Genomic DNA, 27,896 nt, shown 5'->3' with positions numbered 1-27,896 from the left:
TCCCTTCCTCTTATGAACCCATTCCACCTAGGACTGGACATTTTGTTCATAAAGTCACAATTGCAATCAAAGACAGATCTTCATATGGCTGGACAATATGCTTGGGAGCCTGGAGTCCTGGATTCTATTCCCAGCTCTGTGTGGATTTCTTCTGCAACTCTTTTACCCTTGGGGGTGGGGGGAGGCACTTTCTTACAGCCAATCTTTGAGCTGTTTACTGCCAATGCCTTAGATTTTGGTTTTCTGATCAAAGCAAAACTAGTGAAATGCTGGTGATTGGAGCCTCTGACTCCTCATTGGTCCTCCTGGCTTTCTCATTGGTCCTCCTGGCTTATCACATATTCATGGCATCCTCAAAAAGAAACAGTTGAGAGTTTCATAATTCACTCCAACCGTTTGTCTCTTGCTATGTGCTCTCAAACATTTGTGACCTATTTCTAGGGACCTGGAAACTTGTCTCCAGTGAAAACTTTGAGGTTTATATAAAAGCACTGGGTAAGAAATGTGTGTGAGTTTAATGTCTCACTTTCTTTTTAGAAGTTATTGCTGGTTGTAAGGTCTGCCCTTGGCTGTAATGAAAACTAACAGACCTCTTGCTGCCTCTGTGACTCTCTGCTCTGCAACTCATTGGGGGAGGGGGTGAAGCTTTATTACTGGTTAAAACATTTTTGGAAGCAAGTACTGGAGGGTGGGATTTTAGAAGTCACACTGAGACTATCTGAACCTTCTTGTCTCTTTCAGTTCTCACAACTGTCTATGGAAGGGATTGGTTGGAATTCATTCTCATGGGGGGCGGGGGAGGGTTGGTGCTTCAGAAAAGACTTCATCTGAGCATGAAAAAATGGTCACACATATGCTCACTAAAACCTGTTTTTCTTAATTATGAAAAAGCTAAAAACCTGGAGACCTAAATTCCAGAAACTGGTAACACTAAAGCAGAAGTATGGCTTCTTCTGGCAATTTATCTTGGCCTTATGGGGCTCAAATTATCTCTCTGGGGTTGTTACAAGGACTGATGAGCTGGCGATGCATGGCTTGAGGGGGGAGATGGTGTGGGGCCCTTGCTGGAAAGAAAAGGGAAGGGGAATAAGGGGTTCAGTAAGAGAGAAGCTAATCTTGGTTTGGCTTTAAATCTGCAAAACTTCACTGGCCGTGACTTGGTTTTGCAAAATGTGTGGTGACTAGTCAGTCCCCATTTTCTTCAAAACACCGAAGTCTAAGGGAGGGAGCAGGTAGGAGCTTGCCTAAATAGTTCAAAGCTGGGCTGGATGGGAAAATTCTCCTGTGCCTTGTAGAAAAACACTAAAGCAAGGATCTGGTTTAACACATTGTAAGTTAGCACCATTGCCTGTGGCTTTCTGCTCCTGTGGGATAGCTCAGTGTGTAGGAGGAACAGCTTGCGGATAGCTGTAGTCACAGGGGCTGCAATACCGCGATTGAATTGATCTAACAACCTCAGATAGCTGTGTGGGAAGGAAAGCAGTCCTGTTGAGTGAATGCTAACATTGGGGACTGGCAAGCAGTAGGTATCTCTATTTACTCAGTATTCTGTAATCAAGTTGGAAAGTAGAAATACAGTCTTTAACACTTCATCCACTGCTATTCATCTGGTTAGTTTTTAACTTTCCTGTAGGACACTCTTTACCTCCAGGGTTTTGCACCGCTATCCATCATTATAGTACCTGAGGGATTGCACAAAATCAGGAAGAAACAGTCTCCTGATAATTCCCTTCTTGATCTATATGGTAAAGTCTTTCCAGAGTTTCAATTTTGGAGAAACAAAAAGGCAAATCTGTAGCAACTTGCTACAAATCACAGGTGTGGTATTTAGTAAGCACTAAGAGGGTGGGTTGTTGGAATGAAAGCCTGGCTACCCAGCCTGCTTCAGACTTTCCAAGTTATTCTTGAAAAGGAAACTTGCAACAAAGCCTCATTTCCTCACCTATTTAATTAAACACCAGGAAAAGCTAGTGAGGAAGCTGTAGAGTATATTCCTCCTAGCTAGGAAGAAGGAACCATCCCATTGCACTACACCCCAGAGGCCAATTCTTGAACTACCTAAACAAATGTGGTGGTTAAATCTCCTGCATACTGGTGCTTCTTATCTAAATCTTCAGTTAATTTGCTGGGTACAGGAGCCAGATCACAAGTTTAAGGCCCTTGAGTAAGATTGTGTTTAGTCCTAGTTCTTTAATGGTTACTGAATTGCTGCTGGTCAGGCATGAGGTAACAACAAGAACTCAACTCACCAGTATACTCTGTTTTCCATAATTTGAGGGTAAAGGCACTAGTAACCCACATTCAGAGTAATGTGAATTCTACACTGTTTGAGGAAAAGTACCACCCTAAACCTCTACCCCAATAGCCAGTAAGGGTTGACGAAAGCTGCAGTAGCAATGATGCTTCCAAAAGATCTTTCTTCAAAAAGACAAACTAAATGAACAGTCAAAGCAGTGGCTTCAAAATGCTTCTGTGTTTAATTAAGTCAGAGGGGAATTAGGCCTCATCAAGAGGTGGGGGTGAAGGTACAGAAAGACATTTTGAGGTTAAGTGAAGTGAGCTGTAGCTCACGAAAGCTTATGCTCAAATAAATTGGTTAGCCTCTAAGGTGCCACAAGTCCTCCTTTTCTTTTTGCGAATACAGACTAACACGGCTGTTACTCTGAAACCAGTAAGGAGATAATAGTTTCTTCCTCTATTTCTGAACTCAAAGTGGCCCACTTCCCAACACCCTCTCTCCTGATGTAAGCCATGGAGAAGGCCACTCCTTGGTGGGAGTAAGGCTATTAGAAAGTAGGTCGCTATCACTTATTTATGGTAGTGCTCAATGTGCTTACCAGTCATACCTGAAAATGGCTCTCCCCTATGGAGCTCCTTATCTAAGGGCAGGTCTACACTTAAACCGCTGCACCACTGTAGCACTTGAATGAAGAAGCTTTAAGCCAACAGGCGAGAACTGTCCTGTCGGTAGGTGTAGTTAATCCGCTTCCCTGAGAGGTGGTAGCTATGTTGGCGAGGGAAGCTCTCCTGCCGACATAGTGCTGTCTTTAGATCAGTGTAACTACGTCACTCGGGGGTGGATTATTCACACCCTTGAGCAATGTAGCTATAGCAAAGTAATTCTGTGCCTAAGGGTGACCAGGGAAGGTAAGGGGATCAAAGTGGTAGTTGCCCACCTCTGGGGAGAATGTGGCTATCTAGATTTGCTGTTGGTAGTACAACACACTGTTAAACTGGATTATTTGGGGCAACTGCAGGTGCAAATGTCCGAGTCTTATAGCGTGCTAGGGGTGTGCCTCTTGAATTGTGGTCTCAGTGTAACTTGTTTGCTGGAGCTGTGAAAGACTCACTGGTTACATCTCCTGTATTTTATAACCCATTCCAGAATGCTTGCAGTAGCAGCTTGAATCTCTGATGTGGTTAACCGAAGAGGATTTCAATTTACTGTGTAACCCATAATTGACTTGATTTTTCTCCAAAATAACTAAAACATTCCAAAAACATGCCTTAAACCAGCCTTTAATAGGAGAAGGGCAGGGTTTTCTGGGTTGTTGAGCATAACAAAAAAGAGAAGAGTTGTTGCTAGGAGGTAGCTAGAACAATCATTTCTCTAATGTGGACTCTTGGGTTCCTCTCTTTACTATCTTCTCTTTGTAACACAATTATACAAATACAAAATTGTTTGTTAGCACTATTCATAACTTAAGTAGCTAATTTAGAGTCAATTCCATCTCTAATTAGGAAAGAAAGCCTGGATTTATTTTGCAAAAGCTCATCATCCAAGTTTTGGTTTTCAGTGCCAAGTTGAGGCTGAAGTTTCCACTTTGTGCCACCAAATTTCAGGGAGATTGTCACTGAATAAAAGGATCAGAGTTTTACCTTTTCTCTCACTAAGCTTTTTCCTGTCTCTGGCTTCGGTAGAGATCAAAAAAGGGGAATTCAGCAAGAAGTTCAGCTGAAACCAGTGACTTTTAGTGGTGAGGGTTTTGTTACAAAACTCATTGTGTCTCACGGTGAACCCTTCTAACAGCCAGTTTCAGAGTAAAGCTGAGGAAGCACTCCAGTCTAGCTGAGGGTTTTTTTTTTTTTTGCAGGGAGGGTATTTAGGTACCTGAAACTCAATTCGCACCACCCAGCGAACTGGACAGTTTTGCCCAAACTGATGAACTTAGGGTTATAAATAAAGCTACTCAGTTGTCTTTAATCATTAGTTTTTCACCATATTAGTTCTATGATTAAAAGTTACTCTTATAATTATGCTTACCCAAAGGCTCCATTAATAATTAGGACCCCATTGTGTAGGCATTGTACAAACACACGGAAGTACATAGTCCCTGTCCTGAAGAGCTTATAATCATTTTAAAACAAGACACAACAACTGGGTGTAACACACACCAGGACCAAATGGGAGAAAGGACAAATGGTATGCTAAGAGCACATGATTATGTAGTTCTGTGCACAACCTGATAGTCTTATATTTAAAAAAACCTATTAGTAATACTTACTAGTCATGGTCAGTTGCAAATGTTTAAGGAAATTAAACTTCTGCTATAAATAATCAGGTTGTCATAAAAACAGGAATTCAGTCATATTAACACATTTGAGTCATTGAGAGGACTGGAACCTTTAGATCCATTCCCAGACCTCTGCCACTTGAGCTAAAGGAGTAACTGGTAACAGTAATAGATTGTCTTCCTTTATGTGGACCGGCATTAGTAGGGGAGAGGAGACACTCTTTGCCAGTGGGTTTCACAGCTATTTGCTGACATCAAACTCAGCAGACTGTTGACAGCAGATTCAGGAATCTGAGTGCCATTCTCAGCTCTGGAGAAGAATGTGGAGTAGTGTGTACACTCTTCTGTCACCTCTGAGCTCAACCCTTCTGCCCTTCCCCTGAAGGCTGTCACCCTTCCAATTCTCTCTCTTCCCCACCTCTGCCTCCTTGTCCCAGTCCCAGTCTCCACTCCTCAGTCTTCTCATCCTTGACTACCCAGTCCCTTTGCCCAGCTAGTCCCAGTTGCCACTGCATCCTAGTTCCTTGTCAAATCTGTCCCCCCAGCTCTACCTCCTCCTACCCCAGGAATTCCTGGCCTGTCCAGCCATTGCCAGTCTCCCCCCGGATCTTCATCTGATCTGTTTTCCCCACTCCCATTAGCCCCTTGTCCTCTCTCTGTTTCCCTCATTACTCCCAATCACATTGCCTAACCTATTCCGGTGTCCATCCAGGGTCCCAGTCTCCCCCATCCCACCCCGACCCCCAATACTTAGCCCTAGTTTCCTTCTCCCTCTTTGCTAGCCTCCAGTCCCAATCTCCCCAAACCCCAGGGTCCTTCTCCCAAGCTACTCTCCCCCACCTCCTCAGTCTGACTGTTGTCCCCTCTGCATTTGAATCATGCAGCTTCCTCCTCAATACTACGGAGCGTCAGCAGTGGGAGCACTGAGAGCATGGAAGAGACAGCCCCCCAGCTTTCAGTTCTGGTTCCTGGACTCAGACCCGCGATTGCTGGGAAAGTCCTGGGCTGGAGCATGCTCATTGGAATGGAATCATTGAGGAATTTAGCTCTGAATGTCTCAAAAATTTCTACAGAGCACGTGTGAACTGTGATTGTCAAAGATTTATAACCTGGCCAAAGTTGGGTGGATTTTCACAGAGATGGCAAAAAGTGACACATTCTCAGCACAAAGGCCAACCACTCCCTCCCCACACCACATGCACATTTCTGGTCCAGTGCCCGGGGCAGTAAAACTTGTCAAAGAAAAGGTTGCTAGAATTTTTTAAGTTGGGTAAAGCAACATAATTTTTTCTGTAACTTAGTCCGAAATGTCTGAATGGTTTTGGCTGAAATTTTTCAAAAACAAATTCAGCCTGAGTGGACACCTACCATGGAAAATTTCAGCCCAGACAGTAATAAGCAACTAAAAATGGGACTTACTTTATAATGGGATGACTCAGGTAATGTTAATAATAGGTGGTGCTACCAGCCTGCCTATAATATGTAAGGGAGAGAATGGTTTTCTCAAATGAAGAACTGTGATAGTCTTAAAGGGACATGTGGACACTCAGAAATTCATAGAATCATAGAATATCAGGGTTGAAAGGGACCTCAGGAGCTCAAAGCAGGACCAGTCCCCAATTAAATCATCCCAGCCAGGGCTTTGTCAAGCCTGACCTTAAAAACTTCTAAGGAAGGAGATTCCACCACCTCCCTAGGTAACGCATTCCAGTGCTTCACCACGCTCCTAGTGAAAAAGTTTTTCCTAATATCTAACCTAAACCTCACCCACTGCAACTTGAGACCATTACTCCTCGTTCTGTCATCTGCTACCACTGAGAACAGTCTAGAGCCATCCTCTTTGAAACCCCCTTTCAGGTAGTTGAAAGCAGCTATCAAATCCCCCCTCATTCTTCTCTTCCGCAGACTAAACAATCCCAACTCCCTCAGCCTCCCCTCATAAATCATGTGTTCCAGTCCCCTAATCATTTTTGTTGCCCTCTGCTGGACGCTTTCCAATTTTTCCACATCCTTCTTGTAGTGTGGGGCCCAAAACTGGACACAGTACTCCAGATGAGGCCTCACCAATGTCGAATAGAGGGGAACGATCACGTCCCTCGATCTGCTGGCAATGCCCCTACTTATACAGCCTAAAATGCCATTGGCCTTCTTGGCAACAAGGGCACACTGTTGACTCATATCCAGCTTCTCATCCACTGTAACCCCTAGGTCCTTTTCTGCAGAACTGCTGCCTAGCCATTCAGTCCCTAGTCTGTAGCAGTGCATGGGATTCTTCCGTCCTAAGAGCAGGACTCTGCACGTGTCCTTGTTGAACCTCATCAGATTTCTTTTGGTCCAATCCTCTAATTTGTCTAGGTCCCTCTGTATCCTATCCCTACCCTCCAGCGTATCGACCTCTTCTCCCAGTTTAGTGTCATCTGCAAACTTGATGAGGGTGCAATCCACGCCATCCTCCAGATCAATTATGAAGATATTGAACAAAACCGGCCCCTTGGGGCACTCCGCTTGATACCGGCTGCCAACTACACATGAAGCCATTCATCACTACCCGTTGAGCCCAACAATGTAGCCAGCTTTCTACCGACCTTATAGTCCATTCATCCAGCCCATACTTCTTTAACTTGCTGGCAAGAATACTGTGGGAGACCGTATCAAAAGCTTTGCTAAAGTCAAGGAATAACACATCCACTGCTTTCCCCTCATCCACAGAACCAGTTATCTCGTCATAGATTAGTCAGGCATGACTTGCCCTTGGTGAATCCATGCTGACTGTTCCTGATCACTTTCCTTTCCTCTAAGTGCTTCACAATTGATTCCTTGAGGACCTGTTCCATGATTTTTCCAGGGACTGAGGTGAGGCTGACTGGCCTGTAGTTCCCCACGATCCTCCTTCTTCCCTTTTTTAAAGATGGACACTACATTAGCCTTTTTCCAGTCATCTGGGACCTCCCCCGATCGCCATGAGTTTTCAAAGATAATGGCCAATGGCTCTGCAATCCCATCCGCCAACTCCTTTAGCACTCTCGGATGCAGCGCATCCGGCCCCATGGACTTGTGCTTGTCCAGCTTTTCTAAATAGTCCCAAACCACTTCTTTCTCCACAGAGGGCTGGTGACCTCCTCCCCATGCTGTGCTGCCCAGTGCAGTAGTCTGGGAGCTGACCTTGTTCGTGAAGACAGAGGCAAAAAAAGCATTGAGTACATTAGCTTTTTCCACATCCTCTGTCACTAGGTTGCCTCCCTCATTCAGTAAGCGGCCCACACTTTCCTTGACTTTCTTCTTGTTGCTAACATACCTGCAGAAACCCTTCTTGTTACTCTTAACATCTCTTGCTAGCTGCAACTCCAATTGTGATTTGGCCTTCCTGATTTCACTCCTGCATGCCTGAGCAATATTTGTATACTCCTCCCTGGTCATTTGTCAAATCTTCCACTTCTTGTAAGCTTCTTTTTTGTGTTTAAGATCAGCAAGGATTTCACTGTTAAGCCAAGCTGGTCACCTGCCATATTTACTATTCTTTCTACACATCGTATCTACTTAAGGAAATATGGTAGTCATATTGTTCTGGACACCATGACTCTGTCTGTATTAGGGACGCAGGGTATGAAACGCTAACATAGCACGTAGCCATCTCCTGGGTGGTTCTTACCTACCTCTGACAGATACCTGAGGAAATCTGTCTCTTTTTACACTTCTACAGCTTGCCAAGCTAATAGAGTAGAGCGTTCCAATCTGACCCAAACCTGATGTGACCTGACTTCATGTATTGAGAAGGATCAGAAAATAACCTGACCCTATTGGGCTCAGGTCATCTCTGATCACCTCCTCCTGCCTGTGGGATCGGTGTGGTGGTGGCTGCCTGTCCAGGTCCTGCCAGTTGCCGCCTTGCTGTGCTGCGTGTGTTGAGGACTGAGTATGCTGACGAGTTGCAGTGCCTCTCTCTCCGTAGCACATAGGGTGCAGAGAGGCAGTGGCAGCTGGCAGGACTAGGGCATGCAGCTGCTGCCTTACCTACCTCATGGGCAGGAGGTGGCTAGAGATGGATTGTGGGCACAGGGTGTGGGGAAGAGGAAGCCCACAGAGGCCAAGCCCCAAGGATGAGGTGGCAGCTCTGATATGGGTCTAGAGGAAAGTGTTGGGTCCAAGTTGGGGTGGATTTGAAAAGGACTCAATGCCCTTGGATCGGATTCAGGACAGCTCTGTCCGGGTTGGGTTCAGATCTAGGATCCTTTAAAATTAGGCCCGAGCAGACCTCAATAATACAGTCTCACTGAAATGAACGGAGTTGCATACATTTTTATATGTGGAATAGTTCTTTAAATTCTTTGAATGATTCCAAAAGAATAAAGCCAATGCATTTGTGCTGGAGGGGGTTGTGGTTCCTCTCCTGACTTAGGCCCCAGTCCTGCCAGTAAAATTACCCACAGGCATAAGAGTTTGAAGGATCAGAGCTTTAGTGTCTGTGCCTCAGGAACACGCCCTTTTTCCCAGCACTTCACTATTTGTTTGCCATCCCTGCATCAAGACCTTCAGCCCACAGGCCAACAAGCGTGACCCAGTTTTCCTGTTCTCTATGCCTCTCCAGTAACAAGGAGTTTTCCAAGAACAAAGCTGTCCTGATTCCACCCTTGAACAACAGGTCTTTTTGCAGAAGCATTACATAAACAGAGCTGCCAGTTCTATCAGTCGTAAACCACCCCCACTGGATCTCACCTCAGGCTGACGGTTCTTAAGGAGTCATCCCTACAAATTAGCTTCTCCCGAAGCAATTTGTTCCTTGCGGAGCGCAAATGATGGATAATCACTTCGGAGGAACCTTGCCATTGATTCCACAGACAACAAGACATGACATTCAGGGTGAAACCGGAGGCTAGGAATGAGTTCCTTCCTTTCTGTTCAAAGAGCACAGACTGCTAACATTTGAGATAAAGTCATCACTAGGGGGCAGCACTATAGACAGCTTTATTATTATTATTTATTTATTTGTTGTTAAGGTGACCACGTTCACAAAATTGTGGGAAAAAACCCAACACAGAAAAGGTAAAACTTTCATTACTCCCCACGAGGGTTGCCACCAGTCCAGGTTTCCCAGGATCCTCTCTGTTTTGAGGTAGTTGCCTGGGAAATCTGCAAAGGTGCTCAGTACACGCTGCCCGGTGTCCAGTTTTATGGGCTCAGAAGAATCCTAGATGTCCCATTTTTTTGGATCTCAGAAGTGGCAACCCTACTCCCCACCCCTTTGAGAAGCTAGTTTCTCACACTCATCCTCTTCCCTCACCTTAGGGGTTGGTGCTACCACCAGCTGGGCTCCACTCCGGCAGCCTGGGTGGCGGTTCTGCTGCTAATGCTGGCCTGGTGGTGGTGCTGCTGGCTGGGGTTTGGTGATGGTTAATTGGTGGGGGTGATCTGGTGCCATTGCCATGGTCCTCTGCCTGCTGTAGCTGCTCTCCCAGTAGGCAGGGGATAGGGAGTATGGCTTCCCGCAGCATGTAGCAGTGCCCTCTGCTAGGTAAAGGAGTGAGGAGAGATGCTGCACATAAAATGGGACACTCTCAGTTGTCCCATTTTAAGATGTTAAATTTCCAGAACAGAGTCAAGACCGTTGAAAAATGGAACTGTCCTGGGGGGCGGGGAAGCAAGACACTTGGTCAGTTCATTTGTTATTTGAATTACAGGGGTCCAAACCAACATCAGGTCCTACAGAAGAATTGCAGCACCACCGTTATCAGAATAAACTCAGCCCATTCTATATAATCAACCTATGTGGAGGTGAGTAGGTTCTGTGCGATAGTGTAACTATAGGCTTTCAATGTACTACCTAGCATGGAACTGCAATCGATGAGACTTCTGTGCGTTAGTGAACTTCAAGGTGTTCATTAAATAGAGTCCCCCTGGTAGCTCACGGGAACAGAGCAGCAGGTTAGAGCAATAACTGAGCAGCTGCATCCATAACATCAGCAAATTTAAGAATCGGTTGCGGCACCTGGTCTGTAAAATTTGATGCTTATTCAGTGGTGTGAACTTCACCCCAGAACTAGTGGAACAGACATATCTCCTGTGTGAATGTTCTACTGTATCTTTTCTGCTCCAGTCCTTTGGGGTCAGTGTTCTCTAGCACCCCCTACCGCTGGAGCTGGCAAATCAGCACTTAATAGGTCAGAGGAATGTACCAAATGTCAGCAAGCTGCAGGGATGGAAACATTTAGATGTTGAATGTTTTTTGTTTGTGAGCCGAGTCTAAATACACACAGTGCACGTGTTATCCACTGGATAACTCTGAACATAAAACTCTGTGCTACTAATATTTGGTTTTTGTGTCTCGAAGGTGATTTAACCCTGCTTAGGGGGTTGTGCAGACCCCTGTGTAGGTAAGATGTGTGGTTCTGGAGAGTTGTGCAGAAAAACAGCAGCAGCAGTTTCAAGTAAGGTGTGTTTAGAACTGATCTGCTGGAACGTAAGAATTCTAGATCGCGGCGTCCATCTGCGGATTTGAAAGCACATTACCAAGAGGAGTGAATTTAGCTACTCAGTCACTGTGAGGAAGGTATATATTGTTCCCATTTTAGTGAAGGACCAGAACTACAGAGAGCCACATTGTGAACACCTTCTGGTGGGAGCAGATACCACTCATGCAAAGGCTTCCATTGATGTCAGTGAGACACTCTTTGTAAGTAGTCGCTCAGCCGTGTGAGTAAGGGGCTCACAATGTGGTCCCGAGAAATACAGCATGTTCTGTGTTTGATATCTTGGTTTTCTTTCTCAACAGATGATGTGGCAGTAAAGAACCCTGCTTATGACTGGGTGAACACTGATCCTGAGCAGAAGCCTGGCCTCTGATACCTACTCCACCATGTACCTGTTCCATCCCCTGTGGAGTGCTGGTATGGAATACTTCAGCTATATTACCACATGGGAGTTGCAATGCATAAAGCATAGATGATACCCATGAAACTGCAATCAGTTTGCATATCATTTATTTCTCCTAATTGTGAAAATGGAGGCTTTTTATTTTAATACCATAGTCCATTTTCACTAATTGTTATTAAAAGGTCACTATGTCCCAACGAATTACCCCATCAGTGATAGCTGTGTCTGCAAATGCTGGTTTTTCAGTTTCTTCTCCTGGACTCAAGCACGCTATATTTCCATGTACATTTTAATTCTGGAAGCCTATATCAACTCTTCTGTTTCCAGTGTTCCTGGCAGTTGAAAGGTTGCATCATCAGATAGAAGAGTCAGTAAATGTAATATATAATTAAAGTTATTGGGGCAAATTCTATCAATTACACCCGTGCAGCCCAACTGACTTTAAGTTTGCATGGGTGTAACTGACTGGAGATTTGAACCTATTAACTGTAGTGTGGACATTAATGAGATATTATATTGATGGTATGTTTCCTAATTATTTTTGATCCTAAATTACTATCATAATGCACAGTCAAAGGAGCCAGTTCCCATACCTAAGAATTCCTTCCCAACCTCCAGCTGTCTGGCCCAATTCTCTTTCCCTGGCATTGTGGTAATCTGGTGTCTAGCACCAGTGCAGCTCTTCTTCAGACTCACTTCCATAGTGTGATCTAATCTATGACTCTTGTTTCCTCTTCCCAGTTGAGTTCACCTCTTTCATTGACTCCCCAGTATATCCAGTGATGAGCTGCCAAAATCTTAACAACTGGTTTCCTCCTCACCCCACGAGGGGGTCGTTGCCCACCCCCGCCCCCCGGGGACTCCTGCCCCATCCAACCTCCCGTGTTCCTTGACGCCCCACCCCGGAACCCCTACCCCATCCAACCCCCTCCCCTGTCCCCTGACTGCCCCAGAACTGGGCAGGAGGGTCTTGTGGGCCACCGTACTGGGTGCCCACCCCGCCCCTAAGAGCCAGAGGGACCTGCTGGGGGGCAAGGTGGGGAGTCCCAGCGGTGCTTACCTGGGGCAGCTCCCAGGAAGCATCCGGCAGGTCCCTCTGGCTCCTAGGGGGAGCGTAGCTGGGGGGGAACAGGGGAAGCGGCTGCTTCCCCCACAGGTCACATCAAAAGTGGCGCCTTAGGCACCGACTCCCTGGGTGCTCCAGGGTTGGAGCACCCATGGGGAAAATTTGGTGGGTGCAGAGCCCCCAGCGGCAGCTCCCCGCTCCCGACCCCAGCTCACGTCCGCTCCGCCTCCTCCCCTGAATGCCCCCCCCCCGGATTCCCGCGAATCAGCTGTTCATGCGGGAAGTCTGGGAGGGCTGAGAAGCAGGCAGTGGCTTCGCGCTCAGGCCCAGGGAGGCGGAAGTGAGCTGGGGCGGGGAGCGGTTCCCCTGCGCGCCCCATGGGTTACCTGCTGTGGCACAGGCAGCCCTTCTCGCGCCCCCCCGCCCAGCTTGCCTCCGCCTCCCTGGGCCTGAGCGCGAAGCCGCCGCCTGCTTCTCAGCCTACTCCAGCTTCCTGCGTGAACAGCTGATTCGCGGGAAGCCGGGGGGGGGGGGGGGCAGAGAAGCAGAGTGGGGCAGCACGTTCAGGGGAGGAGGTGGAGGTGGAGTGGAGGTGACCTGGGGCCGGGCGCGGGGAGCTGCCGATGGGGGCTCTGCACCCACCAAATTTTCCCCATGGGTGCTCCAGCCCCGGAGCACCCACAGAGTCGTCGCCTAGGGCGCCACTTTTGGCCGGTTGTTAAATTTAGAAGCCCTTTTAGAACCGGTTGTCCCTCGTGGAACAACCGGTTCTAAAAGGGCTTCGAAATTTAACAACCGGTTCCAGCAAACTGGTGCGAACCGGCTCCAGCTCACCACTGAGTATATCCAGACTCATCCCCCAGCAAGTCCCAACTTCTTCCCAGCTGAAGTAATCTTTTCTCCCTTAACTATCTCGCTGAATTGTCCCCCACTGTTAAGTATGTGACAGCGTGGCACAGGGCCTTGCAGATTAGAGGTGATTCATCCCTCACCCCACAGCTGCTTTTGGATTTCAGCAGAACAGTCCCTTCTGCTGTATTGGAGATTTATTACTGCTGTTTTTAAAAATGCTCCCATCCCCCTTTCCAGCGGATCAGGAAAACTTTAGTCCCCAGGTTGTTTTTCTAGTTTTGTAGTCTGGTTTCTTCAACTCTTATACCGGTTTGAAGGACAGACTGTCTAGACTGAGAACACCTTTGAAACACCATTCTCCTCAGTGAGCCAGTCCTTGCTGATGTTCACAGTGGGTCTCTCCAGGCAATCCAATTTTCCTGTACCGTCTTGTTGGAAAGGAATGCTTCACAGACAAAGGCATTCTCTAGCCCAATTTATAAAGGGCCCATTTAAGTCAATGTGAGTCTTTCTTTGTCTTCAGTGGGTTTTGGGTCAGGCCCATAATGAGAAACCAAAGTATAATTGACTATAAACCCTTCCCTTCTTGGGGTGTGAAATCTTTAATGGGGATCAGATAAGGCGCTATTCTCTCACTTCAGAGCCCTAATGAGAGTGTAGTTCAGCAAGCAGGCTTTAAAACTTGGTGAGAATTTCCCACGGGTATTAATGGATCTGCATTTAAGAAATGAACATGGTTTATTGTAACAAACTACTCACAACAAAAGATATGTAAGAGGGGAAAATGTATGTCCACTTTTGCAAAGTCTAGAAGTGTCTCTGAAGCATCTGTATGTCAGTAATATCATTGCAAGTACAGAAAAGAGGCTATTGAAATAATTGTTTGTTTAAAAACATAACAGTTGGAAAAGAAAGCCAGAAAATGAAGATTTGAACCAGACACTACCAGAAACTTTGCATAGGCCCATTAGTGCTGCGCGTTCTCTCTCTCTCTCAGACACACACCAAGTTTGGGTGAGACAGGAGCAAAGGAATTGATTTCATTGGAAAACATTTTAAACTTTGTAAATTGCATGGGATGGTAGAAACTGGATCCACTGTTACGTCTGGCATATGGCTTCTGGCCGCACAAACAATGAATTAGAGGTTGGGTAAGTGATGTAGCCACTCTATCACAGCAGCATTATCTAGAGACGTCAGGCACATCCATCTACCATCAAGATGATAAAGAGGGCAGTCCATCATCAGATGGCACGCTGTTTGTCCTTGAGCTCCACAGGGGCAGGATGGGGAGCTCAAGTAGCTTAATAGTAAAGATGTAAGTTAAACCACCCATGACTTCAATATATCCTGTTGTAACAAAGAAGGATCTTTTGGCTCATATGGTTGTCTGTGGGGCATGCAAGAGCTGATCCAGAGACACTAGAGGATGTGGATATGAGTTGTCTATCTGTCAAGAAATGCTACATCAATACAAAATATAGTCCTGAATCTCCTGTTGCTGCCATTCCTTAGAAAGTTTGTGTCTGAGGTACTGTCTGGGAGGCTCAATGGTTTCAAAAAAGTGGTCACATTATCTGACATTTTGGATGTGGCTTTGAGATGAAATTGTGACATAAGCTGTCTTGGTGGTTGACTGTGCGCAACAGTGCAGCCCTGGCTCTGCCCTCACACCCAACTGCTGGGGCAGCAATGGGAGCTGGGAGTGGAAGGGTGGAGATGTAAGTTGTCTGGGTCACACCAGATGATACAAAGGCCATAGTTGATACTTGAGTCCAGCTTACCACAATGATAACTAGAGATCCAAGCTGCCACACAGTATTCCGTGGATACAATAATTATGGGACTGGCAGATGTCTGTCAGGTTGCAGCACTGCCGCCATACGAGTTGCTGGCAAGGCTGAAGAGATTTGTGATTCCTGACTGAATTTTAGCATGTCTGCTTGCTGTGTTGTTGAAAGGACAGAGAGCTGTCGAGCTTTATTTCCAAATAAGTAAGTCATGGTTAAAAAAACAATTGGCTGATTGCTCAGAAGGATCTATAGCTGCCAATGTCATTGTTATTTAGATTAGGTAATTTTTTATCTTGCTCATTTTGGTCCCCACTTTTAAATATGGCTGTCTAGCATAAGACTTATATTTTTGATGGGTACTAGAGTCTGGGACTACCAAACTGTAGGGCATTTACTGTAATTAGCTCTGCTTTCAATATCGTGGCTAAGGAAATAAAAATGCTGGTGACTGGAATCTGATTCCTAGCATTGTTTTATCCCTACACTATTTGTCACTAGTTGGCCTTGAATATTACGTATTCAAGCCATTTTTAAAGAGAAGTTGTCAGGGTTCACATATCTCACGCCTTCTTTTTTCTCCACGGTAGCAGCAGCTCTTCTTGTCAATGCCCAGCAAACTCCCACAACTCCTGAGCTCTTCCTGGGAACTTGGAAACTCGTCTCCAGTGAAAACTTTGAGGAATACATGAAAGAACTGGGTGAGACATTATTATTTTGACAGGGGACTGGAAATGTGTCTGCCTTCAGAGAGAAGGTGCTGAGTCTGTCCTTTGCTCCTCTGCTTGTCTGAAGTGGCAAAGCTGTGCTTGGTGTACATCCAGAAAAGGGCTGGAAGGAAAGGTGACTAACTCACCTTCACATTTTGCTGATCCTCGGGCCATCAGGCACTGGCCTGGTCCCTAGCACAGGTTTGAGCAGTCTACAGGCTGCTGTATCTTGCATTGGCTGCAAATAACTCCCAGAGGTTATGGCACCTGATGATGAGCCAGCTGCAGGGACGCTTTAGCTATATTCACCATGGTAGATTTCAAGGACAAAGTAAAAGGGGGAGTTATGTTAGATTTTATCAGTGGTGTAAGTAGGGTGGTCTGGTCTGGTCTGGTCCGGTCCACTGTACCAGTAAGCTGTTTAGAGCCGGTATGGCATAGCAGAAAGACACAGGAGGAGCAGAATGTCGGGCTATCAGGCGGCCCCACGCCAGCAGCTCCTCCAGCACGGCTGTACCTCCCCGAGTCCTTCCACACAGCTGCATGCCTGTGTCTCCTGTGCGGGGTCCGTACGGCAGCCCTGCCTGGGACGGTACAGCCATGGCAGAGGAGCTGCTGGTGTAGGGCTGCCAGGGCTCCTTTTGCCGCGACGGTTCCTGGGAGAGACATGTGGTTCAGGGCTCTTCCAGGAACTGCAGCGGCGAAAGGAGCAGAACCCCACGCCGGCAGGGCTGTACCATCCTAGCCTCCCACAGCCAGCCCTGTCCGCCAGGGGCTGCTCTACAGACCTTGGCCAGGACTCAGGAGACGCAGCTGTGTGGAAGGACTGGGGCCTGTACAGCCACACCAGAGGAGCTACCGGCATGGGGCTCGGTTGCCAGCATGTTTGACAAAAATATTCTCTGCTGTCAGAGGGAGCTGGTTTGAAGGTCTTCCGCTGGCAATTCCCTAAGCAGGTTTGACTGTGAACTGGCTCTTGTTCCAGAGAGCAAGCTCCCTTCTCTTAGCAGCCCACACAGCAGCTGTGCCGTGTCCACCCACTGGGAGCGCTCCCCCCTGCAAATAACGTCGGATGGATCATGGGAAGGGAAGGGAAGGGAAGGGGCAAGTGCAGAGCCCTGGGCTGGGGTCAAGTGAGGAGCCACATGCCCTTTCCCAGGCCCCTGCTTTAACTAGTGAGGCATACCAGTAAGAAATGAATTCTACTTGCACCACTGGATCTTATCAAAAAGAAAAGGAGTACTTGTGGCACCTTAGAGACTAACCAATTTATCTGAGCTCAAATAAATTGGTTAGTCTCTAAGGTGCCACAAGTACTCCTTTTTGCAAATACAGACTAACACAGCTGTTACTCCGAAATGGATCTTATCAGTCTCTACTAAAGTCAACATCTTGTATTAAGAGGAAGGGGAAATCTAGGTTTCTGAGTGATAGAAACAGGAAGCAAATAGATTGCTCTTCAATGATGGAGCAGGACTTCCTGGAAAAGGTTAGGGGTGAAGATGGACCAGACAGTGCCAAAGGCAATACTATAATTATCTGTTTAATATTCAAGCTACTACTGATGGTTAAGTGAAACTCCTATATCATGCACTCTTTCTCTGTGTCAGAAAGGGGCGTGGAATGAGATTTTCTCCAGATTTTCTTTTGCTTCATCCCTGTTAGAGGTCTAGAATGCACCACTGGAACTCTTACGCTTTTGAGTTTCCAGTGTGTGTCTCTTTCACCAGCAGAAGTTAGTCCAGTAAGAATTACCTCACCCACCTTGTCTCTTTAATAAAAGACCACACACACAGTCCATTCCTATAGCAGGAGACTAACGTTGTACCTAAATTGAGAGGCATTGGGGCCACCTAGGAAGTTACAGGCCAACAAACCTTACTTCAACATCTGGCAAAGTTAATTATTTCCAACAACAATTAAAGGCAGAGCTCTAAAAGCCAGAGATTAAAGTCAAAGAAACAAGCCAGAACATGTTTTGAAATGTTAAGTTGTCTTCCCCGTAGAACTGAGTGCCAGTTAAAGTAGAAGAAAGACAGTTGACTTGTCTTTTGAAAAAAGCTTTTTCGTAAGTCTCTCTCAAGAGACTATGGTGGAAGATAATTAGTCTCAGGGGAAAGGCCAATAGTTGGCAACTGGTAAAGGAGGAAGGTTATGCAGTTTTGAACATTGTAAAGTAGTGCACATCCCTGGAGTGCTGCACTTGTAAGAAGACCAGTCTTATGTTTGTTAATGATCCTGAACAGGGGGTTTTAGAGATGTGAGAATTTGCCAGTAATTTGAAAAGATTGTTTGCCTTGGTCTTGGGGAATTGCAGACTTCCAGAACAGCTTTGTTGAGATGAGCAGCACAAATGCAGGTGAAAATCATTGTTGGTAAGTGAAAGGTAATTCATACGGCAAGGATCAATTTGAGCTACTTACACACACTGCAGAATTTTCAGTCAACAACAATTACTCCAAGACAAGTGTCATTGAAAGTGTGCAGCAATTCGAAACCAGAATGTATTGAGATGGGACTAAAGGAAGAAACTTCTTATGCCACTATATAAAATTGTTAGCACCCTCATCTTGAGCATTGTGTTCATCTGAGTGTCCATCTCAGGAGAGGGAGACATCAGTAATAGAAAGATCTAGAAAAGAGAAGTGATTTTTTTAAAATAGTTTAGGAAGTTGGTACATTTCTAAGACATCCCCGGGAAGCTCTTTGACTTTATTCCTTCTCCCACCTGGACAGAGTTCCAGTGGGGAATTCTAGACCTCTAACTTCCTAGCATTCTTCTTGAAGCAGTGGGGTTTTCCATTTGGTGTTCCCTATCCCATATTCTTTTGGCCCTATCATCCAAGCATTTTGGGGTCTGTCCCTCAAATAGATGACCCCCCCTCCCATTTCTTTTTGTTAACCCCCCAGAATGGGGAGAAGCTTATCTTGTGCCTATGGTTTGGCTTTTGGGGGCACTCCTGCCCTAATCCAGGTCAAGTAGGCCACTTCAGGTATATCTTCTCCCCAGTTAGACACCTGTGGGTGGCCTTTGCCAGCTGATGTGGGTTGGGGTGAAGGGAGTGTTTAATTGCTGTGTTGATGTTTGGGCTCAGGCTGCCCTGGGCTGTAGGACACAGAGATGGAAGGGGCCCAGGTTGCAGCCTGATTGCAGTATAAGCATACCTTTCCAAGGCATCACCACAACACAGATACTCTAGGTCATTAGCCTGGAACTATTTTATTCACTAGCCACAGTTCAAACAAGTAGCAACTAAGCTGAAGTATGGTACATTGCAGGCACATGACTATTCAAAACTTTTACAAACAAACAGAAGGAAAAAGACAGTAGCCTTTATCCTGGGGAACTGAGGCAGTTCCCAGCAGCAGGTTGCAGATAACTGCCGATAGTTTCCTCATGCTTTCTCATAGACTCTAGTGCAGATGGCATACTTCATGGTACATTCCTAGAAGGATAAAGAGGAGTTCAACGAAATTACAATAGCAATACAAGATAGAAATGTCTCAACAAAGCTGTTCTGTAAGTCAAGCATGCACCTGAAGGTAGAGAGCAGTAAAATAGACTGCAGTCTAAGTCACCACACTTAGCACTGAATTACATTAGTAATCCACTGGTCTCAAAATTTCAGTTTAGAAGAAGTCATTGTACAGCATTGGTCTTTAAGCAGTACTTAGAAGTGGCTAAAACAATTTCCAATGCTGTTCAAAGATACAGTATGAGGGGTTTTCACTTGTTAATAAAAACACTGGTCCACATTATCCAAAATAAAGAGATTATCATGAGGATTCAGCGATCTGTTAAGAGCAGTGTTCATTGATCAGATTGCAGGAACGGTCTCACTTACCACGACCATATTCCCATCCACCACCTCTCTCTTTATTGTGATCTCTTTGTCATCCCATTTCTGCACATGAATCATTGAACCATTGTCCAAGGTTACAACACTCTGGAAAGACATAGCAGCAAGGTGAGCTCTTTTGCCCAGTATCTTGCAAATTAAAGGGGCTATTTGCCCCCTGTGTACCATACCATGTTCTCAGCTCTGTCCTAATCAAAATTCCAGATCCATGGTAGAGCTGTATCTGATGGTTTTCAGATTGTAGTGCTTTCAGGTAGATTATCCTATCCCTCCCTCCGCCCAAAAGAGAAAAAAAAAAATCCACACAACACAAGCTGATCAGTAACACCAAGCACTCCCCTCACTTTAGTTTTCCTGTTATCTGTTGTGGTTTCCTCAAACTCTTGGCCCAGCTTGAAGGAGATCTCTGTATTTTTAACAGGGCTCTCTGTTTTGATTGTTAGCATATCGTCATCAGCACTGATGATCACAGTAGGCTTTGCCAGGCTGCCCAGTTTCCTCATGGCAAAGCCCACTCCTGAAGAAGACACACAAGATACCATCTAAGATTTCACTCTGTTCTGAAAACAAAGGAAAGACAGGAGTTGTCTGGCAATGAAGGAGAGAGCACAAAGGGTGGCCTGGAAACAGAGACTGGGACAATTAGAAGGGCATGAACAGATAAACAGCCTGTCCCCCCAAAAAGGCATCATAAATATAGGTGTGCATTTCCCCCCACTCCTCAGATAGTCAGCAGGCTTAAAGAATCCTTATCTGTTCATGTCTTACTTCAGAGAGTGAAATTTTCCTTTTGATAAAATATTTCCAGGTATCTATAAAGATGTGAGGAATCCACACATTTTGGGGAGTCAGAGGTTTCCCTATCTCCCATGTCAAACCAAACACTGAAGGAGCATGTAGAGGAGAAAATCAGGGAGGCCCATTTATGGGAGGCTGTGTTGTCTAGTGGGTTTAGCACTAGATCAGAACTCAGGAGACCTGGGTTCTTTTCCCAGCTCTTCCACTGGGCTGCTGGGTGACCTTGGGCAAGTCACTTTACCTCTGTGTGCCTCAGTTCCTCATCTATAAAATGGGGATAATGATACTGATGTCCCTTGTAAAGCACTTTAAGATCTACCAATGAAAGTTACTATACAAGAGCTCAGTATTCGTTATTATTGTGTTACTACACCATAGCAGCTGCCATTTTACCTTTAGCTGTATGCCTTTATGCATACATGCTTTTTTATTTTGGGTCTACAAGTCTATCTTAATAGCAGGATTATTATGGTAGCCAGTTTGGAATCTTGCCCCTTTCCATCTCACCTATTTAGATGTTATGCTTCATTTAGGACTCCCCATATAAGCCACTGGATAGGTTGCCTCAGTGACACCTGTGTAATTGATTTGAATACAGATTCACCCATGGAGCACGGAATTGACTCTAGAGTGTGTCGGTTACCTAGTATTTCATATCCTTCAAGGAGTCTTCGTAGTCTGAAGAGCCCCCACATGAAAGCACCTTTTTACTCAATAGATGTGGCCTGTGGATTTAGTCATTGCTGCTTACATTAGTGACAAAAAGAAGTTGTTATCTCTTTTGACTCCTATTTACCCAACAGAAGCAGAACAAACATGAGTCAGGGAGCTAGACTTCATACAATCCTGTTTACACACAATGGGTTAGTAAGTTCCAGTCATTGACCCCTCTACAAGCCCACTGAATGCAGCCGAGTTGCACAGCAGCCACAGAAAGTACAGTCTGACCCTCATCACTGCTGAGGATGTACAAAATAGAAACAAAAATCCAACTTAACTCTCATAACCTAACTTGTGTTTGGTACCAAGGAATTCTCTTTTTACTTGTAAGCTAAGAACATTAGATATGGAGTTATTGAAACACAATGAGGGAACTCTACAATGCCTTTTTACCTCCCTCCCCACTCCAGTATGGCAATTTAAGACTAAGTAGTGTAGTGTAATTTTCAGCTTGAACAGTGATATTGATGAGAGCTAATTAAATAAACTATGTTGTATATCTCAGCCCTTGACCAGGTAGTATCTGAGCCCTTCACAAACTACATGCTCTAGGAAATACAGCTGGAACGCTATTGAGTAGAATTAACTAGCATCCCCTGAAAATCAGTATAAGTTTGGGGTCTTTTTAAGTTACAAGAGTAAATTCCAGACCCACTACAGTTTATATAAAAAGAGAGAAAGAATCACAAGATTATTAATTAAGAAAACAGTATTTCTCACCTAATTCTTTCATATAATCTTCAGATTTTTCACTGGAGACAAGTTTCCAGGTTCCTAAGAACTGATCACACATTCTGTATGGATTTACTAGACAATGATCCTTAGGTGGGGGGAAAAACCCCAAACTTTCAGCAGGAAACCAACAAGCAATACATCATAATACACCCCTCCCCAACAGCTTATTTTTAAAGATTTTCTGAACATGTGATACTAGGGTGATGACCAATGGGAGAAAATTATGTCAGGCCCTCTAATTACCAATATTTCATTTGTATTTTTTCTTGTAACAAAGTTAAACTCAAGGTGCTTACGGTAAAAACCACAAGGGCAGAAAGAATCCACAAACTCAGGCCCTGGTTCTGCAAATACTTATGCAGTATTAAGTATTCCCTTTGGCTTCAGTGTTTCTAAAGTTAAGTACATATTTGCAGGATAATGATCGTGGCTTTCACCTACACTACCGGGGATAATTTGAAAAAAAATTAGCCTTCCAAAACAAGAGTTGCATCTATCTGAAAGGGATGGGGTCAACTATTTAAGCCCCCATAGAGTAAGTGGAATCTAAAAACCAGTGGATTATATTCCTAAAGTCTCCATGATACCTAGCATATAATATTGTATTTTAAAGAAACCAACAACGCAGGTTCTGCCTCCCTTCCCTCCCAGCAACAGCTGAGCCAACAGACTTAGAAGACAAATCAGGGAATCAGGACTGTCAGGAGCTCTGGGGCACATAATGATTAGTGGGGGTTAGGTATTGCAGGTGGAATGAATTGGGAGGATTCTTAACTGATGTAGGTATTGAGGGACTTTTGTGGTCATGGCAGTGCAGCCCTTGGCACTGCAGCTGGCAGGGGCAGGAGGGGGAAGTTGACCAAAAGTTGAAGTACATCACCACTCCCTGCCCCCTAATTTGAGCACTGTATTCGTGAGGGGAGGAGATAGATGTTGCGGGAGCCAGGTTTGAGAGCAATCAGAACTTGCTCAGTCTAGGGGCAAGATCAGTACTTGGTAGGAGCCAGGAAACATCACCACAGGCAGTAATCAAGCCCTGTGTAGGGCCTCACAGGCACATCAGGAAGGGATTCTTTGAATCTACACAAACTGACAGGTCTGTTTCAGCTGATCCCTCTCTAACTGGGGAAAGCTGATTCTTCATATTTACTATGTCTCTCCATTGAAAACATTCAGTTTTGAATAGCAGATTAATTTGGGATGAGTGACCTTTATTAATTGCCCTTCTGTGCTAAATGAAATAAAAGTGAAAGTGATTGGAGTCCTCACATTGCCTCTTCTGATTGGTTGTCCCTGAGTATCACATGTTTAGGGCATCCTTAAAATGAAGTGATTGAGCACCTATATTTCATAGAAGTTTCTGGTTTTAGAAGGTTTTAGTTTCCTTTTTGCTTAGTCATCCTTCCAGTTACATTTTCTATCATGTGTGAGTCATTTTTAGGAAGCTGGAAACTCATTTCTAGTGAAAACTTTGAGAGCTATATGAAAGAATTGGGTAAGGAATATATTATAAGTTAAACAAGGCTCATCTTCCCCCCCCCCCCTTTAAAATAGAAGATACTGAGATAGTATTTAGGGTTTGTTTGGTTTTCTTTATTTATAGATGATTCACTTTGGTAACAGAATAGAATGTCTCTGTAGTCTTGATTGTTTGATATTATTTGGGGTGACAGAACACTTTCATTATAAATTACAAATATTTCTTTCCTAATGAATAGTCATAGCTCTTCCTTCCTAGTAAAGGGAAGGCTAGAAGTTTTGTATCTGCATGGTGCTGTTTACTGATATTGCATTCTTAACTATTGATAGTTTGTGCATCTACAAACTAATTCTCACTCATAAGCAGGAAATGTTGTGAGGGCTCTAATGTAATTCCTTGAATGGCTGATACTAAGTATGTGGCCCAAACAAACACCACTATTATTTAGGAAAGCTTGGATTAGGAGACAAACGTCTATGGCTTGTATCTAGCTGTCTCTTAGAGCGTACTAGTACAACTCAATTTACTGTTTCAACTGCTAAGGTGACTATTAAAATGGTACCTTCTTACAACATACAGAGGGAAGAGGTCTATATGGTATCTGCTGATCTCTTTTGTACTCCTCTTAGAACTGCAGAGCCTACATAGTTGAGCGTGAGATACATTCTAGTACATTCACAGACCTATTTACCAATTTCTCTCTCATGGGTGTATATGTAAAATCCAAGCTGCTAATTTGTTTCTTTCTTTTCAAGGAGTGGGTTTTGCTACTAGGAAGCTTGGCAGCCTGGCCAAGCCGAGTGTGATTATCAGTACTAACAATGACATAATAACCATCAAAACAGAGAGCTCCTTTAAAAACACTGAGATCTCCTTCAAGCTGGGGGAAGAGTTTGAAGAAACCACAGCAGATGACAGGAAAACCAAGGTGAGGGTTAATCTTTAAAGGTGACTTGCAAAGGACTCCTGGGTTTGTGCCCTTCCTTTCTTCATGATTATTTTCTTTAGACATGGTTCCCCTCTGCCCTGGCCTCATAAGAATTGGGGATGTCATGCCTGGCACTTCTGGCTGGCCTGGGGCAATCCTCATGCCCATTGTACTCCCACAAACTGAAGGCCTCCCTTGGATCAATAAGGTGTAACAACTTCCTTTCTTTGAAGTGTTCACTAGTCACTGGAACTAACGGATGGTAAATAAAATGCTTACTCTAAAAAATCCCTTCTATAAATGGCTTGGCTGTCAGTATTTGTTTAAAGTAGTAATTTGACTACTTAAGTTGCTATAGCCTTTTTGGGTAGGAAATACCTCAATTGCCAATGCTCAACTAAAAACACAACAAAAAAACTGACCATATCCAGCCCTCCTTCATTCTATGTAAAGCAGAAAATGGGCACAAGCCCAGATCTTCCCTCTAAAGGCTGACCAGTAAATGCTCCTTATCTGCTGCATGGTGTAGAATAGGACTGTCTCTCAAAGTGACTAGCTGCAAAATTTCAACGGGACGTTTTTACTGAATACAAGGTGCCTGAGGCAGACAGAATTACATGGGGAAGACAAGTGCCTCTGGGGTGAGGGGAGGGCTATGTAGTAGCCTTGGCAGTGGCATCTCTTACTATTATCTTATCTCTTACTACTCACCCTCACATCAGTCCAGATGGAAAAGGGAGGAAAAACCCCTATAGATAAGGCTAGAATTTCTACTCCCCTTCTTTGCCATGCTTTCTTAAATCTCAACATGCAGCTGCACCTACTGGAGAAGCTTCTGTGGCAGGCCAAAGCAGATGGTGCCCCTATGCATCCATGTAATGCATTATCTGACAGGGCACTACATCAAATCACAAGTGATAAAGGTAGTGGGGACTAGCCCAACTCCAATCCCCACCTGTGTCCTGACACCTTTTCTTCCAGTGGGGGGGGGGGAGGGGGAGGAGGGCTGACAAAATGGATGTATTGTGGTGGCACATGTCTCCTATGCTAGTTAAAGCTCACAGCCACAGTACAGTGGGATCTGTGCCTTCTAAGAAGCTGTGCAAGCAGTGGTAAAGAAGCTTCTGAAACCTGGATCTTCCCAGGAAGCTTCCTGAAAATCAGCTTGAATCTCTCCTGTGAACATGGGATTTGTTAAATGATTTGAAGAGGCAAATCTTCCGTGTGCTGCGACTATCTGACCCAGAGTCCCTCTGCTTCTTTTGTCTTGGCAGAGCATTATCACCTTGGACAATGGCTCTTTGATTCATGTGCAGAAGTGGGATGGCAAAGAGACGACAATAAAGAGAAAACTGGTGGATGCTAAGCTTGTGGTGGTGAGTTCAAATTATTTTTTTTAAACCCTCACGTGAGCACTAAATGCTCTAGCTGAAACAGAAATGCTCATTAAGAAAGCTGCTGGTGCATGTAAGAACAAAGCGAGGTACAAAAATATGGTTACCCCTCTTTTGCCTGAGCAGGTAGGCAAAACTTGGTCTAGTGGGCTCTCTTTGCTTAGGAGGAAGAGTTGATTTGACATCTGGTATTTACCGTGCACAAAGTCCTGTTTCCCTGAACACACAGTATCTTTGCTCCGTTCCAAGCCCCTCTCCTGCCAGTACTCAGTCCAAAAGTATGCAGTCTCTTGAGGTTCTCAAGGCTAGGTTCTAAGGTTCTGGCTGTATCCTTGGTTCTCTGCTTCTCTGCCACTTCAGTGTCTCTCCATGCACAGAGATGCAAACCTCCACCAAACAAAAGCCTAGATTATGCAAATTCTCCATCTGTTCTTAGGTGGTGATATACCTGTGTTTGGGTAGAGGCTCCTAGTGTTTCGGTGTCTGGTTCCAAAAAGGCACTTAATTATTTCTTACACTTCTCACAAATGAAGGGGGACTGTACACCCACCATTTTAAACAAGGTTAAACCCAACCCATAACCTACAAAGTAGGCAAGTTCCACTTGTAACAAAACTAGTGGAGAGACCCTAAAGAGACCAAAACCCAAGAGTTTGTATTCTTGTACTAAACACCAATCTGAGTGCTGGACAGAAAGTTAGAGGCAGACGTGAAGCCTGCTGTTCAAGCGTACTAGTGCTGGCTGATAATTTAAGCTGATATCAGGATCACTCTAACCTGTTCCAGGAGGCAAGAAATGCTTGACTCTTGTGCTAATATTAAATATCAGAGTGACATACTAAATAAACACCTTGGACTCTGATATGACAGATATCCTTGTTTACTTAGACTCCTAGAACTCTGCTGTAACAGAAACCTAATTAATCATCTTGCCTTCTAGGAATGCACCATGAATAATGTCACCAGCACAAGAGTCTATGAGAGGGCCTGAGGAATTCCCATCTCCATGTTGGATCAGAACTTGCTGTTAAGAATCTGTTCAATGACGACTGCACAACACTGCTGTCCAATTCTGCAAGTTTCTTCAATCACTTTGAGATACAAGCATATTCCTAGTAAAGTTGTAACTAATCTGCAGTCAGTGACTGTGGCTATTAAATAAAACATTTCTGAGCATATAGTGGGGATTGTCTAATCTTCGTTTATTCTTTTGCCGAAGGAAGGTTAACTGTCTAATACTGACCTCCGTAGTGATGGAGTAACATAGGCTTTGAGAGCAATCGTCTCACTGTGTGACTACTAGAAGAACAATATTTTGACAGGACTCACAACGCTGTCCTAGCTAAAGCAATAGTTGTCCTTAGACAGCTCTTCGCTTCTGACTGTTTGAGGATATGGCTTGAGAATTCAAGTAGAGAAGCCCCTCCATTTTAAGTTCCGTAGTACTTGGGAGCTAGATGTTCCCAGACCCATGCTTCAAGACTGTACCTAGTCTCTGAAATCTAATAGACCCTTGTGAAAATAACTGACCATAGTATTATCCTGTTGCTGGCTTATGCAAGTACATGTAACAATTCCAACACCTTGCAGCTCAACTTAGGTCAGAACAAAACCCAACTAAAGCAGCAAGACCCTCTAAAGCTAACAAAACCAGTCTTCCACACATCCGTGTAAATAGCATTACACACTGACCACTTCCATACCTCCCAGTCTCTGAATAGTGACCTAGATACCTGAATCAGGTGTATATCATTGTCTCCTGTTTAGATCTTCAGTTTCTATTAACACAGGGCTTCACAATCATGTGACTGGAAGCCTGTTATTAGGGCCTTACCAAATTCATGGCCATGTGATTTGAAAATTGGTAAATTTACCATTTTCAGATGTTTAAATCTGAAACTTCATGGTGTTGTAACCATGATGGTCCTGACCCAAAAACAAGGGGGGGAGGAAGGTGTCCCACACCTGTTGTGGGTGGGGGGAGGAGAATCATGGGATTGCCACATCACTTTTGTGCTGAGCCCCTTGAGAACAGCTATACCTGTTGGTATCCTGGAGGTGGGTCTGATCTCCCCATGCTGCCTGAATCACCCAGTCTGGGCCTCCTAGTTGCTAGTCCTGGCCAGGCTGGGGAGGGAAAGGGCTTGCTCTTTCCCCTAGATGGCTGCTCTCGAGGCAAGAG

General features: G+C 44.9%; 2 protein-coding genes and 1 long non-coding RNA gene across 5 annotated transcripts; 2 read left to right on the top strand and 1 right to left on the bottom strand.

Moving 5' to 3' along the window:
- The first annotated feature begins 193 nt into the window (after positions 1-193).
- On the top strand, positions 194-15,796 carry LOC122464438. Its single transcript, XR_006288457.1, has 4 exons — positions 194-495; positions 10,190-10,283; positions 11,281-11,395; positions 15,680-15,796. It is a non-coding gene; the product is annotated as an uncharacterized LOC122464438 (long non-coding RNA).
- Positions 15,797-19,003: 3,207 nt separating this feature from the next.
- Positions 19,004-22,504, bottom strand: LOC102932708 (myelin P2 protein). 3 transcript variants are annotated; one of them, XM_027818601.2, is made up of 4 exons: positions 21,898-22,479; positions 20,004-20,176; positions 19,645-19,746; positions 19,004-19,245 (listed from the first exon to the last, which is right to left on the bottom strand). In XM_027818601.2, the coding sequence occupies exons 1-4, from the start codon at positions 21,968-21,970 to the stop codon at positions 19,195-19,197; spliced, it is 399 nt and encodes a 132-aa protein (XP_027674402.1). In that variant the 5' UTR covers positions 21,971-22,479; the 3' UTR covers positions 19,004-19,194. The 3 variants fall into 3 exon arrangements, with proteins under 3 accessions (XP_027674402.1, XP_043395361.1, XP_043395362.1); XM_043539426.1 differs by having other exon boundaries at positions 20,004-20,219; positions 21,898-22,045; XM_043539427.1 differs by lacking the exon at positions 19,645-19,746 and having other exon boundaries at positions 21,898-22,504.
- Positions 22,505-23,159: 655 nt separating this feature from the next.
- LOC102944355 (fatty acid-binding protein, adipocyte-like) lies at positions 23,160-26,894 on the top strand. The gene is made up of 4 exons (XM_007052934.3): positions 23,160-23,407; positions 24,148-24,320; positions 25,595-25,696; positions 26,655-26,894. Exons 1-4 carry the CDS (start codon positions 23,335-23,337, stop codon positions 26,703-26,705), a joined length of 399 nt encoding a protein of 132 aa, XP_007052996.2. The 5' UTR covers positions 23,160-23,334; the 3' UTR covers positions 26,706-26,894.
- Positions 26,895-27,896: the final 1,002 nt, after the last annotated feature.

The sequence above is a fragment of the Chelonia mydas genome, chromosome 2 (genome assembly GCF_015237465.2).
Source record: "Chelonia mydas isolate rCheMyd1 chromosome 2, rCheMyd1.pri.v2, whole genome shotgun sequence".
Lineage (NCBI taxonomy): Eukaryota > Metazoa > Chordata > Testudines > Cheloniidae > Chelonia > Chelonia mydas.
This window is presented reverse-complemented; position numbering and strand designations above follow the sequence as displayed.